General features: G+C 37.0%; 1 protein-coding gene across 2 annotated transcripts in view; it reads left to right on the forward strand.

The window, feature by feature from the left end:
* Positions 1-15,204, forward strand: part of LOC112503457 (alpha-mannosidase I MNS4) — a 35,483-nt gene extending 20,279 nt beyond the window's left edge. For both annotated transcript variants that reach the window (XM_025107494.1, XM_025107495.1), the window contains exons 8-17: positions 967-1,076; positions 4,546-4,596; positions 5,570-5,658; positions 5,777-5,858; positions 5,951-6,064; positions 13,055-13,134; positions 13,923-14,058; positions 14,341-14,411; positions 14,488-14,719; positions 14,809-15,204. In XM_025107494.1, coding sequence (XP_024963262.1) covers positions 967-1,076; positions 4,546-4,596; positions 5,570-5,658; positions 5,777-5,858; positions 5,951-6,064; positions 13,055-13,134; positions 13,923-14,058; positions 14,341-14,411; positions 14,488-14,719; positions 14,809-15,006 — 1,163 coding nt within the window. In that variant the 3' untranslated portion in view covers positions 15,007-15,204. The remainder of the gene's footprint in view (positions 1-966; positions 1,077-4,545; positions 4,597-5,569; positions 5,659-5,776; positions 5,859-5,950; positions 6,065-13,054; positions 13,135-13,922; positions 14,059-14,340; positions 14,412-14,487; positions 14,720-14,808) is intronic.
* Positions 15,205-16,864: the final 1,660 nt, after the last annotated feature.

Below are 16,864 nucleotides of genomic sequence, written 5' to 3' on the forward strand. Positions count from 1 at the left end.
GTAAGACTGGAAAACAGGAAGTCCAGGGGGTTTGAGGTCTTTTTTTCAATAGTTGGTATCTATTTTTGGTCCTTTGCTTTAATTTTGGTAAAAAACGTTTTCTTTTGGTGGGGATCAGCATAAATATAGCCGATTACCCTTAGGGTTGGGGAGTTTTTTTGTTTTTACGCTTTTCTGTGTTTTCTTTGGAGATTGCCTTGGGTCTTGAATTCCAGGTAAGTAAGAAGTATCGGGTAGAATTGCCCTGTTTTGTATCGTTTTTTTTTTTGTTTGATACATATCATAGGATTCCCAAGAAATTCTTCGATTTCTTCCGGCACCTACTTTGCATAGATTAGGCATTAGGGCATTCCTATCTTTGATACCATGCAATGAATTGAGAGTTTATAAATTTCTGTCTATTCCGAATGCAAGACTAAACACATGAATTTATGCACTTGTTAGACTCTAAATAAGGGAAGCAAATCAATTCTCGTAATCAAATCTCAAATTAGTTGCAAAATTTACCTTATTTTAGAAATTCCAAGTAAAAGCTCTTCAAAAAATTTCTTTGTCATAATAAAAATTGTTAAATGATATCGGTTTCATCCAGAGGTTCTATTATTTAGGTATTTTATGCATGCAATTGATATTCAGACACTTCTATCGAACTACGCTTCAATCAAACTATGAGCTCATTCAAAACGAAAATTGCTACAAAGGAGTAATACTTGAGAAGGACTCATGGATAAATAAAAATTGCTTCTAGAAACGGAAACTTAATTTTCCATAAATAGCTGTCTTCTGCTTTATGATGATGGGTTAACTGTAATGTGTTTCCTTAGTTTCCCAACTTGTGAAATGCTCTGTGAATTGTAAATTTTGCTTGGTTGTTGCTCATGATTCATGGAGGATGGGGGTTATGACATGTATATAGTTATTAAAGTTCTCTTTTATTTACTTTTACTTATTGCTATTTTTGTGTAGTTTTTGAGCAAGTTACCAAGAATTCAGTTCGCGGAATATGGGCTTGTCGTTCCAGGATAAATTTAGTTGGTGCTCATATTGATGTTTTTACCGGTGAATGGACACAGAAGGTGACACCTCCCCCCAATTGATATTATTATGAATGTACATGTGATGTGTTTGTAGGAGTTTATTGTGCAGATCTTGATTAATATTGTGTTTTCCATGTAAACTCGGCCTAAAATAGAACCATAAGGTACTTGAACATGTGAATGACTGGAGAAAGGTGTATGGAACAATTACAAATAACTAGATCTCTAAAAAAACTCTCCAATCATGCTGTTGCATTTATCTCTTGGATATGAATCCTGCAAAATGCTCATTGAAGCGACTTTGGAAGCATCTAGGATTTTATCTTTGTTTTCAAGCATCATAAAGTCTCAAAATACCGTGGCTCTAGCACGTACATATGTAGGGTTTGTGGGTTTTTACATGGGAGAACCATGTATAAATAGAGTAGAGGTACTGCAGTTGTGGGTGGAGCTAAGAAAACTTTGACAATGGAACTTAGCAGAAAACAATATAAATGAACATTCCTCAAGTTGGAGCATAGATATCTATTTGTTCAAGTTGCTATATAATTGATTGGTGGGCCTTCTCAAAGTTTTATCAGCATGTCATGTAATTGGCACTCAGCTCTGATATGAACAGATTCTGTAGTAGTTCTGTGTTGATGGTTATGCAGTGGATAACAATCAGATTGTGGAAAAGTAGGAAACTTTTGCTATCTGAATACTGAACTAATTATGGGGGAAAGTTGCTTAATCCCTTGTAGAAGTATGAGACTCAGTGTTCAGGCTGCTGTTTTTTTTGGTGATGAGGACCTGCAAATCCTGGAAAGCGAGGGGTTATCTTCAGAAAACACTCCGATAATCAAGTCAGTGATGCAGGAGAATATAGAGAATGTGTGTGTTTTCTCTTTGTATCTAGAATGAGAATCATCATACATGGACGTGATTTATGTTGATTATAATCCCTGTATGAGGTTTCCTATGTTTATGCCAATTCATTTAGAGTGAGTTTTTATGCAACTCTTATGGATGACTCGTTGAGAGCCTAGTTACCTAGAGGTTCAACTTCTCGGACGAGATCCATCGACATATCTCTAAGTTGTTCCCAATGTACATAATCCTCATCAATTTGTTTGGAAGGCCCCAGAATGTTCATCCGTTGTCTAGTCGATGTCTTTCCATTACTGATAATATCTGCCATGACTTGATTTTCTGATTCCATCTTAGCGCAAGAATTGTCACCAGTTTCTTGCTTCACCAAAAAGAGGTGGCCACCAACAAGAACAAAGTTACCTGTTCGGGACCTCCGGAGAACCTGCTGAGCTGCATCTGCAAATATGGTGATTTTCTTGATCCGTCCTCTGGAAGGCTATCCTAATTCATGACTAGGAGATCACATCAGCAGGTAAAAGAAGTCACTTATTTTAGGGCAACCAATTTGGACTAAGAACATGAATTCAGACAGGAGAACATGTTTACGGTTAACCAGACCAAGAACAGATGCTGGTCAAATGCATTGCTTTGCTAGTAGTCGGAGCTAAAAATGTCTTTTGGAGGTCACCATCGCACGAGGATGATGGTGGCTATGATCAGATAAAATGAGGAGATCTGGACTGGACATATCAGAAACAAGCAGGGACTGATGGTGGCAAAGGCTAGAACCAAGCTGCAGCAGGTCAGATAGGGATAGGATCTCCCACGATGGTCGCAAACTGTGGCAGGACCAGGCCCTAGAGGCCTGCTGGTGGTTGCCTGAAGTTGGTGATGCTATTGTCAAGGCAGTGGGTACATGGCAACAATTCGAAGCCCTAGATGATGGTGGCTGGGTTTGATTTATGCAGCAGACACAACCACAATGGCAATGGATGCGGTGATGATGGGAGAGAACTGGAGTGGTAAGTGGTACACCGGTGGTTAAATTCACTACTCCAGGAGGCTTAAGAAGCCAGGGGATGTTTGGTCATTCCAGAAAGAAGGTAGTTGAGTGGTCAGTTAGAAGTTGTTAGCAGGTGGGTATGTCGGTTATTGGAGGCCATAAATATGAATGCTGTTGTTGTCTGTGGGCATGCAGATATTTTCTTTGTCGAACTCTTGGTTAGGTATGGAGAGTCTTGAGCCTCTCAAAAGCTGAAGGATGTGTAACCATTCAATTCAACTATCTTTTCTCTAGAAGTATATAGATTGTACCTGCGAGATGACAGACAATTAACTTCTACCTGCAGCCAAGTTGGGTGGCAAATGATAAAGAGTGAATTGTTATTGGGGACGAAAACCCTAAGAGGGTGGCCGGTGCTTCATGTAGAGATTTAGGGTTTGAAGTAATGGTTTATCTCGAGGAAAAACCCTGCGTAAATAAAGTTCATGGTACCTTAGATAACGAAACCTAAGGGACAACGGAAACCAACACAAAACAATGTAAAACCAACATATGTAGTTTAATCTCTCACATTTTTCCTTAGCCCTTGTACGTAGTCAAATATGGAAGTCCTATCTCGTTCTGGCATATCCAAGCTTAATCCCTAACCTCTTATTAACCGTTTCCCTTATGTGTACCCCGATGGCATATTGAAGAAATAAACAAAGTTAGTCACAAGGCTCACATTGTTGTCTATACATATCGGACCAGTCCAAGACACCTTTATTTGGATTCCACATCTCCAAACATATCATCACTGTGAAGCTTGTTACGAAGAAGTGAAAAACCACTGGCTCTACTGCTGAGTGGAATGCGTTCCATGTGTTATGTGTAATTAACTACAATGTTTTCTTGGTTGGCCTTAATTTTATGCTTGGCATAGAGTAATAGTTTCTAGGAACTTTTTGCCCTCTTATGTTTAATAATAGCCTGCTGAAACTATTGTTCATAATTCTAATGATATGAACATATGATGTTACCTGGAGCTCTCGCTTGGCTTTTGAATCATCACACCTTCTAAATCTCTTCATAAAAAAGTTCTTTTTGTTTATACTATAGGATAGTGGATGGAAATCATCTAGCTGTAGCATCAAATTGTGATCGAATTAGGTGGATAAAATAAGTACGCAATGGGCTGGTGATGCTTTGCAGTTGATAAATGATAAATCCGTACACATTTGTGGGATGAATCAAATTACTCAATTGGATGTAAATATGACGCATCTATTTAACCACTTTTAGACAACCATATTTCCTTCATTTTATTTTCTAGAGAATTTAGTGCTTCTATAGCTGGTTGGTTCATTTGATATTTATTTGGAGGGCTACGCCCTTTGCTTCATATTCTTTTTCATTTTATTTTGGTCCTTGTCCACATGCGTCATATAATTACTCCCCTTAATATATAAAGCTAAAAAGTTGTTTACGACATCAATTAATGCCATACACAGTTAAATATCCTGCACTTTTAGTTTATCTTAATTGTTCATGCGTATGTAAACATGTTTTACATTCTTCTTTTCTATTATTATTCTTACAATAAGCAATACCTTCTTGTAAGTTTTCTTCTCTTTCTTTCTGTCATATGAAGTCCTAACTTTGAGTTTCTTCTAGGATGCTGGAATAGGGACAAGTATTGACTCTTTCTATGAATATCTTTTGAAGGTATGTTTCTTATAAAGTACGAAATCGTATGAGATTTGAGTGAAAATCGTAACTGATGAGTAATTTGACATCACACACAACATGCTCACTGACAAATTGATAAACTATGTCGTGCGGTGACCTTTAAGGTTAAGAAGCATCTATTATAACAAGTACCATTGCTACTTGTATGTTCAAATCTTAATATTTTGAACATTGTAGTAATCTCTGAAGTGCATCTGAATCCAGAAAATCAGTCAATTTGCATTTTTGAAATTTGTTGAAGGTTGATATGTTGAGCCCTTTATCATCTATTAACATGAATCAGTGACTTAACGGGTAACGCCTATCAACTTGGCTGTAAATAAGCTGACAAAGGAAGACTAAGCTGTTACCATGCGAGTATAGACATACATCATGTGTTTGAGATATTACTCTTCACTCCTTGGAGAGCTTGCTAATTGACATTATAGCTCTCAAAATAGGTATCTTAGGGAATTGATATACAGAAATTCTGGTTACAATCATCATAATAAACTTCGTCATGAGCTTTTTTTGATGTTTATCCTGAAGTTCCAATGTATCATCTCCTAGTTTTAACTTCCCTGAGTCAAGTCCAGCCAACTTCAGACATCCATTGCTCATGGCATTAATTTTTTTTGTTTTGGCTTCTATGCAATATTGTATGTCCATTATGTTATAAAAAGAAATTCATGTTGAGTTCCTAGAAAGAGCTAGAGAAATCCCAAGGATGATGCCTTTTTTTTTTTAAACTCTAGTGGATTTCATGACTTCAATCTGTTTTGACACGTATATTATCACACACCCATAACAAAGAATACTATTAAAGCAAAAAAAATGTCTCCATCCATCCCATCCCCATATCCCTTATGAAAGCAATAGTCAAATTTTTGTTCCAAATTTTAGTTTCATCTCCTTCAATCAGTTTATATTTTTATCTTCAAGTCATTATTTTTGATCCCCCCCTTTCCAGGCGTATCTTTTATTTGGAGATGAAGAGTATCTGTATATCTTCCAAGAAGCTTATGGCGCAGCCATGCATTACCTTTTCCATGACCCCTGGTAAAATATTCTGGACATGTGTCTCTATGATATTCATGTGCCGTTTTCAATTTTATTTAATGAATGTATATTAATGATAAAAAGTCATACAGAATGACAAATTTTTGAAGGTGTGTAGGTATGTAGAAGTCAACATGAATTCTGCAGCACTGGTTTGGCCATTATTTAATAGCTTGCAGGCGTTCTGGCCAGGTCTTCAGGTAATATTCTGTATGCTGTTTTTCTATTTATCAGATAATAAACTAGGATAATATATCAGGCAGTTCCTTAAAACTGACTAATTCATTGGAAGGTTCTAGCTGGGGATATTGATCCTGCGATTCGAACACATACTGCCTTCTTTAGTGTCTGGAAAAGATATGGCTTTACTCCGGAAGGCTTCAATCTTGCCTCGTTTGATGTTCAGGTAAACTTAACTAGCATCTTTATGTGGTTGACATAATAATACATATATTATCCATAAGCCTTTTTGCAAGAATAGGTAACCTCTTACGAAATGCTTGGACTTTAAGAGAAAAGCAGTTTGGTGAAATGATCTACTTCAACCTGCTAATAAAAAGGTCTTGAACTAATTTCATATATACTTACAGGACCCAAAACAAACAAATACGTTCTGTCACATATGAAAATAGCCCATGGGAATTCAAACGGGGAACAAATATATTCTCAAAACAAACAAATATTGCAGTGTGATTGGGCTTGTGGTATGGGATGGCTTACTGTTGGTATAGGCTTCATTTGATTTCCTAGCAGTAAACTATTGATGGCTCTAATAGTTTTCCTTGAAATAAGCCACTTGCGTAAGAAATTTAGGACATATTTTCTACAGCAAACTAAATATTTAGCAGTGTAAGATTGCGATACCTCAATCCCTAGAAGGTATTGGAGTCTTTCAACATCACCGGCTTAGAATGGTTTTCGTAAGACTAACTCTTGCAGCTATGCCTAAGATTCACCTCTTGTTCACAGACTTATTATGTAATGATGAGAATGTTGTGGTGTGTTGAATGCTAAATAATAGTTGTTATTCCTTGACATATCAAAATGTTGGCGCAATGATGTAGAGTGCCCAAACCAAGCTTCGGGAACCACTTGGACTATGTAAGGACCATCTAAGTCTGCAAACTTTGGAAGGCTCCTCCTCTATCAATATTGGTGTAGTCGATCCATATATACCCCTCAAGAAAGCCATTGACAAATGAATTTTTGATTCTTAACGCATGGAGAGGCAGGTAACGAATAGGTGAAACTGCAATGTAAACAAATATAAAAGCCATCCTGGTCGCATAAGCATGTGAAGAGCCTCTTTGCCAAGTGACAGGCTTCTTAGGTGAGCTAAGAGCCATCCAGATAAATCTTCACAGTAAATTCTCACCTGAAACCTTCAGAGGCGCTTTTTAGAAGCAAGAGACTTTGAAACCCATGTACTACATCAATCTCGTCTTGCATAGTGGCATGGCATATCTCATGCTGGTGAAATGGTTCACATGAATTAAGGAATATAGCAGTGTGAGTGCTCTTTTGCATAGAAATTGAGTTATGGAGATTTTACTTTTTTGGTCATATATGAGGCTGAATTTGTGCAATGAAAGTCTGATAAGAGTCGACAAAAGGTTGCCAAGATTAGAGTTTTAAAACCCTACAACTTTCGAGAGGCTACAGTCTCTCCCTATTTAAACTAATAAGTAAAAAACTCCTAGAATAAAACGGAAAAGACTCCTAGAACAAAACGGATCCTAAAGAAAAACAAATAAAACAATTAAAATAAACATAAGATAGTTATCTGTAAACTTGAGAACTTATGACTTATCCAAGACTTGCTTTATCTTTATCTTATTCATTTGTCCTCCTCTCTTTCCTTCTTGAATATGTCTTTATACTCTAAAGTCTATCAATACCCCACCACAGACTTGCATCTTGTCCTCAAGATGAAAAGAAGGAAATTGCATCTTCAACACTTTACAATCTCCCCAGGAGGCTTCAAACACATGTAAATTCTTCCATTTGATTAATGCCTCCTGTCTTCCATCCTGTGTTGTTCGTACTTCTAGAAACCAAACAGAGTTAAGCCTAAAAGGCTTTTCATATATTTTCTATTGATTATAAAACACAAAGCAAGGCTATTTATACAAAAGGAGAATCCTTTCAACTAAAGAAAGGATAAAGAGAATCTTTTCAACTAAAGATAGAGAACATCTCTAAAAACAGAAAGTTGGAAATCAGGGATAACACCCTTAAGTGACAGGATCCCCAGATCTTTGATGCAATTATTGACAACTCCAGAAAATCTTCAATACTTGTAGGACATCTTCTGGTTCTACTATCAATTTCATATCGTCATTCAATTGATTCGGCAATATGGTTGACGAAGCGTAGTGTCCAATTGCTCTCCTCAACTGAGCATGAAACACTGGATTCCTGTAGATGCTGGCAATTCCAAGCGATAGGCCACCCTTCCCACCTTGCCTACCACTTTAAATGGTCCATAAAAACACGCGAACAGCTTTTGGTTGTTGCGTTTCCTTAAAGATTTTTGTCGGTAAGGCCTAAGCTTCAAGAAAACCATATCCCCAACGTCAAAATTTATCTCTTTCCTATGCCCATCAACTTGTTTCATTTTGTGTTGTGCTTGCATTAAGAACATTCATAGCAAATCAATCACATCATCTTTGTTTTTTAACATTTGCTCCACGGCTGGAGCAATGGTTGAGCCTTCTTTAAATCGCAATATTGTTGGAGCATCTCTCCCATATAATGCTTTAAACGGTGAACAACGAATAGAGCTGTGGTACGTGGTATTGTACCAATATTCAGCCCATGCCAACCATCTTGTCCATAGTCGTGGCTTGTCCGACATAAAACATCGTAAGTACTGCTCAATGCTGCGGTTGACAACTTTCGTTTGTCCGTCGGACTGTGGATGATATGCAGTGGTGAACTTTAACTTCGTACCTTGTAATCGGAAAATCTCCTTCCAAAAACTGCTAAGAAAAACCTTATCCCTATCCGTGATCACTGAGTTCGGAATGCCATGCAGTTTGACAATCTCCCATATAAAAACTTCAGCTACCGTTGCTGTTGAAAATGGGTGTTTTAACGGAATGAAGTGAGCGTATTTGCTTAACCGATTGACTACCACCATGATTGTATCCATGCCCTCCGATTTTGGTAGTCCTTCTATAAAATCCATAACCAACGCAAAATCTCCAACTCCCATCCTTCTTTTTAACCAAAAGTAACTTTGGCTAATATTGGATTATTTCTGCACTGAACATTTCTTTGACCAATTTTTCGATCTCATCGTTCTAGTATCGCGGGTAACGATAAGGGCGGACATTGACCAGTTCGACTCCTTGCTTAAGCATGATCCCATGTTCTCTCTCTCTTTTTGGTGGCAACCCCGTTTGGCATACAAAAAACAGCCTCATACTCTTTTATTAGTTTCTCCATGTCGTCTGATAACATTTTGCTATCCTTGTTCTCAGCTTTCACATTTCCTAATTCAATTAACACCCCTTGTCCTTCATTCTATAGTGCCTTCATCATCGATTTTAATGATACTAGGGATCTGGCAAGAGCTGGATTTCCTTTTAAGGTTAGGGTTTCCCCTCCTTTTTTGAATCTCATAACCTGGTTTTGCCAATTCACCCATGTTGGTCCCAGTGAGACCAACCACTTAACGCCTAATATTACATCCGAGTTTCCCAAATTAATGGGCAAAAATTCTTCCACAACTTCAATTCCTTGCATACTTAGCTTCACCCCTTGACATACTCCGTGTCCCTTCAAGGCTTCTCTCGCTCCCATTGAGATATCATATTCTTCTGTGATTCTTGTAGATAATCCGAGTTTCTCAACTAACATTGTGGCTATAAAATTGTGGGAAGCTCCGCTGTCAATTAAAACAACTACCTTTTGGCCTTCTACCTCTCCTTCTAGCTTCATAGTCTTCGTTGTTGATAGTCCTACTATTGAATTCAATAATACTTCCAGTTCTCCTCCCATTTCTATCCCTACCAATTCCGTCATCTCCCCCATTTCCGCGTCTTCATGGACGTTGTACTCTTCCGCCTCTTGAACCACCAACACGCTAAGCTCCTTCTTTTTGCATCGGTGACCCGGAGAATACTTCTCATCACACCTGTAACATAAACCTTGAGCCCTACTTTGTTGAAGTTCTTGATCGGACAACCTTCTGAATTCCCCGACAGATTTTACTTCCTGTCCACTACTCTTGTTGGAGCGTTCAACAAATCTCTTGTTTCCCACAAATCCTTCTTCATTACGCTTGTTCAACCAACTACCTTTTGGGTTATTTATTCTTGCTAAAATCTTGTTTTTTTCTTCTATCCTCTGAGCTAGTTCCATGGCCTTTCCCAATCCCACCGGTGCGAGGGTGCGAACTTCTGCCCTGATTTGTGGACTCGACCCGTTTAAGAATTGACTAACGAAAACTTCATCCGAAATCCCTTCTAACAGGGCTGCCAACATAGCAAACCTTCTTGTGTATTCTGCCATCGTGCCGTCTTGCTTAAAGGCCAAGAATTGCTCACATAAAGATCCCTCCCCCGCTGGTCTAAACTGATGAAGCAGTAATGTTTTTAATTCTTCCCATAGCCTAATGGGTCTCTTCTTATTCTCCCACTGGAACCACAGCAAGGCGTCACCCTCAAAAGCAATGACCGAGACTTCTAGTTTTTCTTCATTGGTTAGTTTATTAAGAGCGAAATACCTTTCAGCCCTAAATATCCAACCGTCTAGGTCTGTCCCTTCGAAACAAGTAACTCTAGTTTCCTCCCCCTTATCGCAAGAAACCAACCAGTATTGTAGTTTTTGTCTACGCGATAGTCCGCTTTTTTTGGTTGTCCATTGTCTTCGCTTTCATCCTCCCCCCCACTCTTCTCCATTCTCCTAAGCGCTTCTCCTTGCAATATCAACATTGTTTCCATTTGTTTGATCACTTTCTGCTTGTCGTCCTTCAACGAGTTCACCTCCGCTTGGACCGTTTCCAAGCTTCCCTCCACCTCGTCCTTCCTCGATGTTTTTGATCGAGTCATTATCGCGTGAATAGTAATCGTAAACAGTGATTCATGAATAGTGAACAGAAATTCGTGGATAGTAACACGATTACTAATCCAGAACAGCAGCGGTAGGCTCTGATACCAATTTGATAAGAGTCGATAAAAGGTTGCCAAGATTAGAGTATTAAAACCCTACAGCTTTCGAGAGGCTGCAGTCTCTCCCTATTCAATTATAGAGAATTGAATTATAATAAATTGATCTATATTCCAAAAAGGTAAACAATGAAAGTATTTAAACTAAGAAGTAAAAGACTCCTGGAATAAAACGGATCCTAAAGAAGAACAAATAAAACAATTAAAATAAACATAAGATAGTTATCTGTAAACTTGAGGACTTATGGCTTATCCAAGACTTGCTTTATCTTTATCTTATTTATCTGCCCTCCTCCCTTTCCTTCTTGAATATGTCTTTATACTCTGAAGTCTATCAATGTCCCTTTTCACTCTTTTGGTATCCGAGTTTGTCTAACCTGAAGCAACAAAGATGGGATTGTCATGAGCATGATGATATCTCTTTAGGTGGAAACATCTCTCCGTTGAGGTAACATGTAGCAGATAAAGCTTTTCCTGACATTCTCAATGAAGTGCTGGTTTAAAACTTTGGAGAAGCTCCTATAGCTTGTCATACATCTTAATCTTGAAGAGATGTTAGTCTAGTAGTCTCTGCAATCACTTGTTAATGTTCTTTTAGGCATTTATCAGGGATACAGTTAGGAAATAGTTTTTTCAAGAAAAAGGATTTCTCGGAAGCATGCTCTATTATTAAGAAAACAGCATGGGCCATGTATCAAGACCCGTAAACCTTATTAGTAACATACCAACGATAATACAATTATATTGACACATTTACTTCTATGTTTGATACTCTTAAAGTTGGAGCATATATGTCAAACATACTCAACCTGTCACATATAGAGCTAATCTGTGAACATTTCGGCTTTGTCAATATATCAATGAAGCAAGTGTCCTTTTGATCGAACCTGAACTAGTTGGTATATGTAGACGTGCATCTTTGAGAGGTTTCTGCCACTTTTTTCACAAACAAATTGAGAGGCAACATTTGTGTCTTGTTTGTTTATGAAAGATAAAGTTCTTCTAGATATGCATAATTGATTGATTGTTGCAGTACATTCCATCAATCCTGTCTAGCAATCTTCTAGCTGTTGTGTTAGTTGCCGAACCCATGTTAGTTTGCAAGCTATTCGTGCCATGGCTCGATATCTGGATCTTAGGAGATTACATCCTGTCTTTTTCATACTTTTCCTTTATATAAAATCTTTACCAAAAATATTCACTGTGTTATGTAGTTGATATCCTACTGTCTGTCTTGCATCAGAGTAGCCAATGATTTGTGTATAAATGTCCTTGAATTAGCGTAGAGGAGGCCCTTCCAAGGTGCATTTTTGAGATATCTTAAGATGTGTATCACTGCATCCTAGTCATTCATATAACAGAAAGACATAAATTGGCTTACCATACTCACCGAAAATAGAAATGTATTACTTTGTAGTTACGAGAGAGTTTAATTTTTCCAAGTCTTGGATATTTCCCTGGATCCTTGAGGCTTTCTCCATTTAAAATAAGGAAGTATAGTTAGATCTATTCTCCGATAGTGAAGCATACCTACTTCAGCATAAATATGATGGAAATACTTTGCCGGAGAAATTCTGGTTACCCCAATGCCATGGTAGTACATGAGACTACCAGTCTTTTGGTAGTATGGAACTCCTTTTGGGTGAAAATTTCCAATATTAGCAATTTCTTCCTTATAGAAAAACTAGCACAACACTCTTGCAACTCTTTTTTCGAAAACACATAAAAATAATCATAGGCACTACCGGTCATGCCAAATGCTTCTAGTGCATGAGAGAACCAAACACAAGGAGCCTGCTTTAGTTTGTAGAGAGCCTACTTAACAGGGATATAATGCAACCGTGGACCAATTATCAAGGGGCTTTAAAAACACAAGGAGCCTGCTTTAGTCTGTAGGGAGCTTGCTTGTGCTTTCTTTGGACGTGGACCAATTATCAAGGGACTTTAAAAACATGATATCTACTCTTATGTATCTCAGACGAGCCTTGAGTACAGTTTTCATTGTAGGATGGGATTTCATTTTCTTAGCAGGCACTTAATGTGGCACATAGAAAGACACATTTATTATAGAATTTAAAATGGTGATGCCTGGGCCAAAAAATGTCTGAATCATACTAATCTATTATTTTCAATTGCTGAAATTTAGTGGGTTTTGTTCTTATATGTCTTCAGTTATGCCATAAAGATTAACATATGTCTTGTTCTTCTAAATCCATCTGCAGCATGGTCAGAAAAGCTACCCATTACGTCCAGAACTGATAGAGAGCACTTACTGGCTCTACAAAGCTACCAGGGATCCTAGGTTGGCAGCTTAATTTGGTTTAATTTCATTATGACTGCACGATGCTCCCTCTTCCATATATGCTTTGTTTTCTATGCAATCTATAGCATTCAAAACTTTAGTAGCTGTTTGTAGACTATTATATGATGAGTTGATTATATATATGAGTAAGCATCACACCAAAACCCAGATTACATATATGACCAGTTTTTTCCTTCACTTATACTTTTCTATTTCTACTTTGTTTGTCTTGAGGAAAAAAAGTGAGAACTCACAATCTCAATAAAGTGGACCTGTTAGAATATATATGAAATTGATAAGGGAATCATCTATTCATTTTCTATTGCAAATAGTGGTCTTTATTCCATATACTTTTCATCCTATATGGAACCATCAACTGAGGGTTCAAACTTAACTGACTAAGCCGGCCATTTGACCATCCAAATTTTCTTTAAAAGAGAAACTGTGTGTACCATAGATTTGAACCTTCAACTAGCTGTGTAGACAATTTATCTGATATGGACCAACAGGAGTTGTGTTCTCAAAATAAATTCAATTTCGTCATAAACTTAAATAACTGAAAACAACATTATATGTAATCAGTGATGCTCTCACAATATCATATGCGTTTAATTTCTTAGTTATCAAATAATTGTACATATGGTTAAGATCTTTTTGTTTTTTTTGGTTTTATGGTGCCGAATGGAAACCGAATAGAGAAAAATTGATCTTCAATGGAGCATAACATCATATATAATAACTTTCCCCTGGAAAAACATCAAAGGTTAAAATGATTCATGTGTGTTCAGGTATCTTGATGTAGGACGAGATATCGTTAGCAGCTTGCAGTATGGAGCCCGTTGCACTTGTGGTTATTGTCACATATCAGATGTAGAGTTTCATAAGCAGGAAGATCACATGGAGAGCTTCTTTTTAGCTGAGACGGTATGCAAATACAGCACTGATGAAATAACATTTCTAGCTAATGCCTATGTTGTGGTTTGTTTATTATAGCTTATTAAATATGCATGAGAGTGTTAGTTGAGGAAGATCACATGGAGAGCTTCTTTTTAGCTGAGAGTGTTAGCTGAGACAGTATGGAAATACAGCACTGATGAAATAACATTTCTAGCTACTGCCTATGTTGTGGTTTGTTTATTATAGCTTATTGAATATGCATGAGTGTTAGTTAACTCCAACATTTCTTCATTATGGAACTTGTTTTAGGTCAAATATTTGTGGCTTCTTTTTGATTTGGCTGTTGGCCCAGATAACCTAGTTGAAAATGGTCCCTACAAGTAAGTTGTTTCTACATTGCCCTTTTTTTGGTGATATGGTTGTGTGTTTCATAAAAAGAATGTTTCCCTTTTGCAGGTATATTTTCAGCACGGAAGGCCACCTGTTTTCCATGACTCCTAGAATTTCTCTAGTCCGTGAACATTGTTCATACTTTGGGGCATACTGTGATTTTAGACCTACTTCCTATTCTATCTCCAACCAAATCACTAATAATAGCAGTCGGTTCCAGAGAGATGTGGGTTCCACCAGCTATGTTACGCACTACGGCTTCCATAAGTCAACAACGTCTATATCGGGAATTATTAAGGTACAATTATTATAACTATATTTGAGAAGTGTGGTTTAAAAGCAAAGATAAAAGAGTTTGACATAGGTGTATAATTACATTTGTGATAGGGGGTTTGTCCAGGACTAACTCAGGAGCAGATGTATCACTTGTCATATCCACCAACGGATGGCCAAACTCACAATGCTAATGCTAATGCTAATGCAAATGCAAATGCAAATGCAAATGCTAATCCTAATCCAAATGCAAATGCTGATCCAAATGCAAATGCAAATGCAAATGCTAATGCTAATGCTATTGCAGACTAAGCCTCATTTCCTGTGATTCATCATCTCTTTTTACTTTGTAGATTGTACAGCCATTTTTGTCTTGTGTGTTGTACAATTGTAGCATCTCATATAACTTGTTTATGTAAATTTGTTTTAAATTAGCCAATTATGTTGTGGTGGATTAACACTAGCTTGTTGGACCTTTGGTTGTACTCATGAAGAAATTCTGTTATAGAATTTGCAATTTTCTTTTAACAGAAGCAATAGATATGAAGAAATGTAATGAGAAGCTATACATAGAAAACCTCTAACAACTAAGGTGTTTCATTTTAGTTGTAAAAACGTCTCCTTTTTAAAATACAATTATAATAAAAACAAAAAACCCAGATAAAACTTTATCATCTGCAAAATCTTTATGCAAATTAACTCGATGCAAAATCATAGCATTGATTTAGAGTGAAGTTAACAATGAACATAGATCATTCACTATATATGCAGTCAGTGATTCATATCAAACCTGGTGTAAATTGCTAAAATCTATTCATATACATATAATCTGTTCATCAATTTAATAAATCTCAGTGGAGGAAAAGCAATATGAAGATGGGTGGTCTTCAAAGAACTAAAGGAGTACAAAAGAGAATTAGGAAACCATATATCGACATGGACTTGAATAATTGAGCATGCAAGCGATCATGGGGTTTAAACCATATATCCACATTTTGGTACTATAAAAAAATTAGTAATGAAAAGAGATTAAACAATACCTTTGACCATTCAAAGGCATAGGCCGGAATTTTTAAAAAAATTGACAGTTTTGGGATATGATTGTTCGTGAAATCACAAAAAATTAGAGCTTAAAATGATTTTTTTTATCTTTAAATATAAATCATAAACTTTTTTAGGTTTTATATGAAAAATTAAGAACATTAAAAAACCATGAGGAGTGTGGTTAAAGATAAGTTACACTTTTGACCCTTCGAAACAATCTAGACTTTCACAGGTTTTTGATAGGTCGAATTTTCCAATTTTTTGTCCTCTTAATGAAGAAACTCAAAATCCAACTTTTGCCTAGAAAATAGTCTCTGCATCCACGTCCAACACCAAACAGCTCTTAGCTCAGACTTCCCATAGTGGGAGATTATGCCCATTCTCTAGCAGAAAAAGTCCAACCAACTAACTCCAGATTTGCAAACTGTACCTTTTCCGGAAAGAATGAAAACAAAAAATGTGGACGAACAATTTAAGAAATTTTTGTACATCTTTAATTAACTTCACACTAGCATACCTTTGGTGTAGAGGCTCTTGAGCAAATGTCAAGTTATGTTAAATTTTTCAAAGACATTTTAAATAAAAAGAGAAGGTTGAACGAATTTGAGAATGTTGTTTTGACCAAAGAATGTAGCGCACTTCTTACTTGCAAAATTCCTTCCAAGCTTAAAGATCCGAAAGTTTTACCATCCCATGTTCTATAGGAGAAAAAGAGGCAGGTCATGCCCTATGTGATTTAGGGGCGAGCATAAATCTCATGCCATTGTCAGTTTTAACAAACTCGAAATAGGAGAAGTCATCCAACTACCGTGACCTTACAATTGATGGATAGGTTCATTACTTATCCCAAGGGTAAGATAAAAGACATTTTGGTCCAAGTCAATAAATATATCTTTCCGACCGATTTTCTAGTATTGGATTATGAAGCTGATAAAAATATCCCAATTATTTTAGGTCGACCCTTTCTTGCGACCAGGAGAACATTAATTGATGTGCAAAAAGGGGAGTTAACTATGAGAGTAAGTGATTAGGAAGTGCAGTTCAACGTATTCAATTCCCTTAAGTTTCATCGGAGATTGAGGATTGTTCAGCTATTCGTGCTTTAGATGAAGATCTAGAGTTAAGT

The sequence above is a fragment of the Cynara cardunculus genome, unplaced genomic scaffold (genome assembly GCF_001531365.2).
Source record: "Cynara cardunculus var. scolymus isolate 2C unplaced genomic scaffold, CcrdV1 Un_Scaffold_3049, whole genome shotgun sequence".
NCBI lineage: Eukaryota > Viridiplantae > Streptophyta > Magnoliopsida > Asterales > Asteraceae > Cynara > Cynara cardunculus.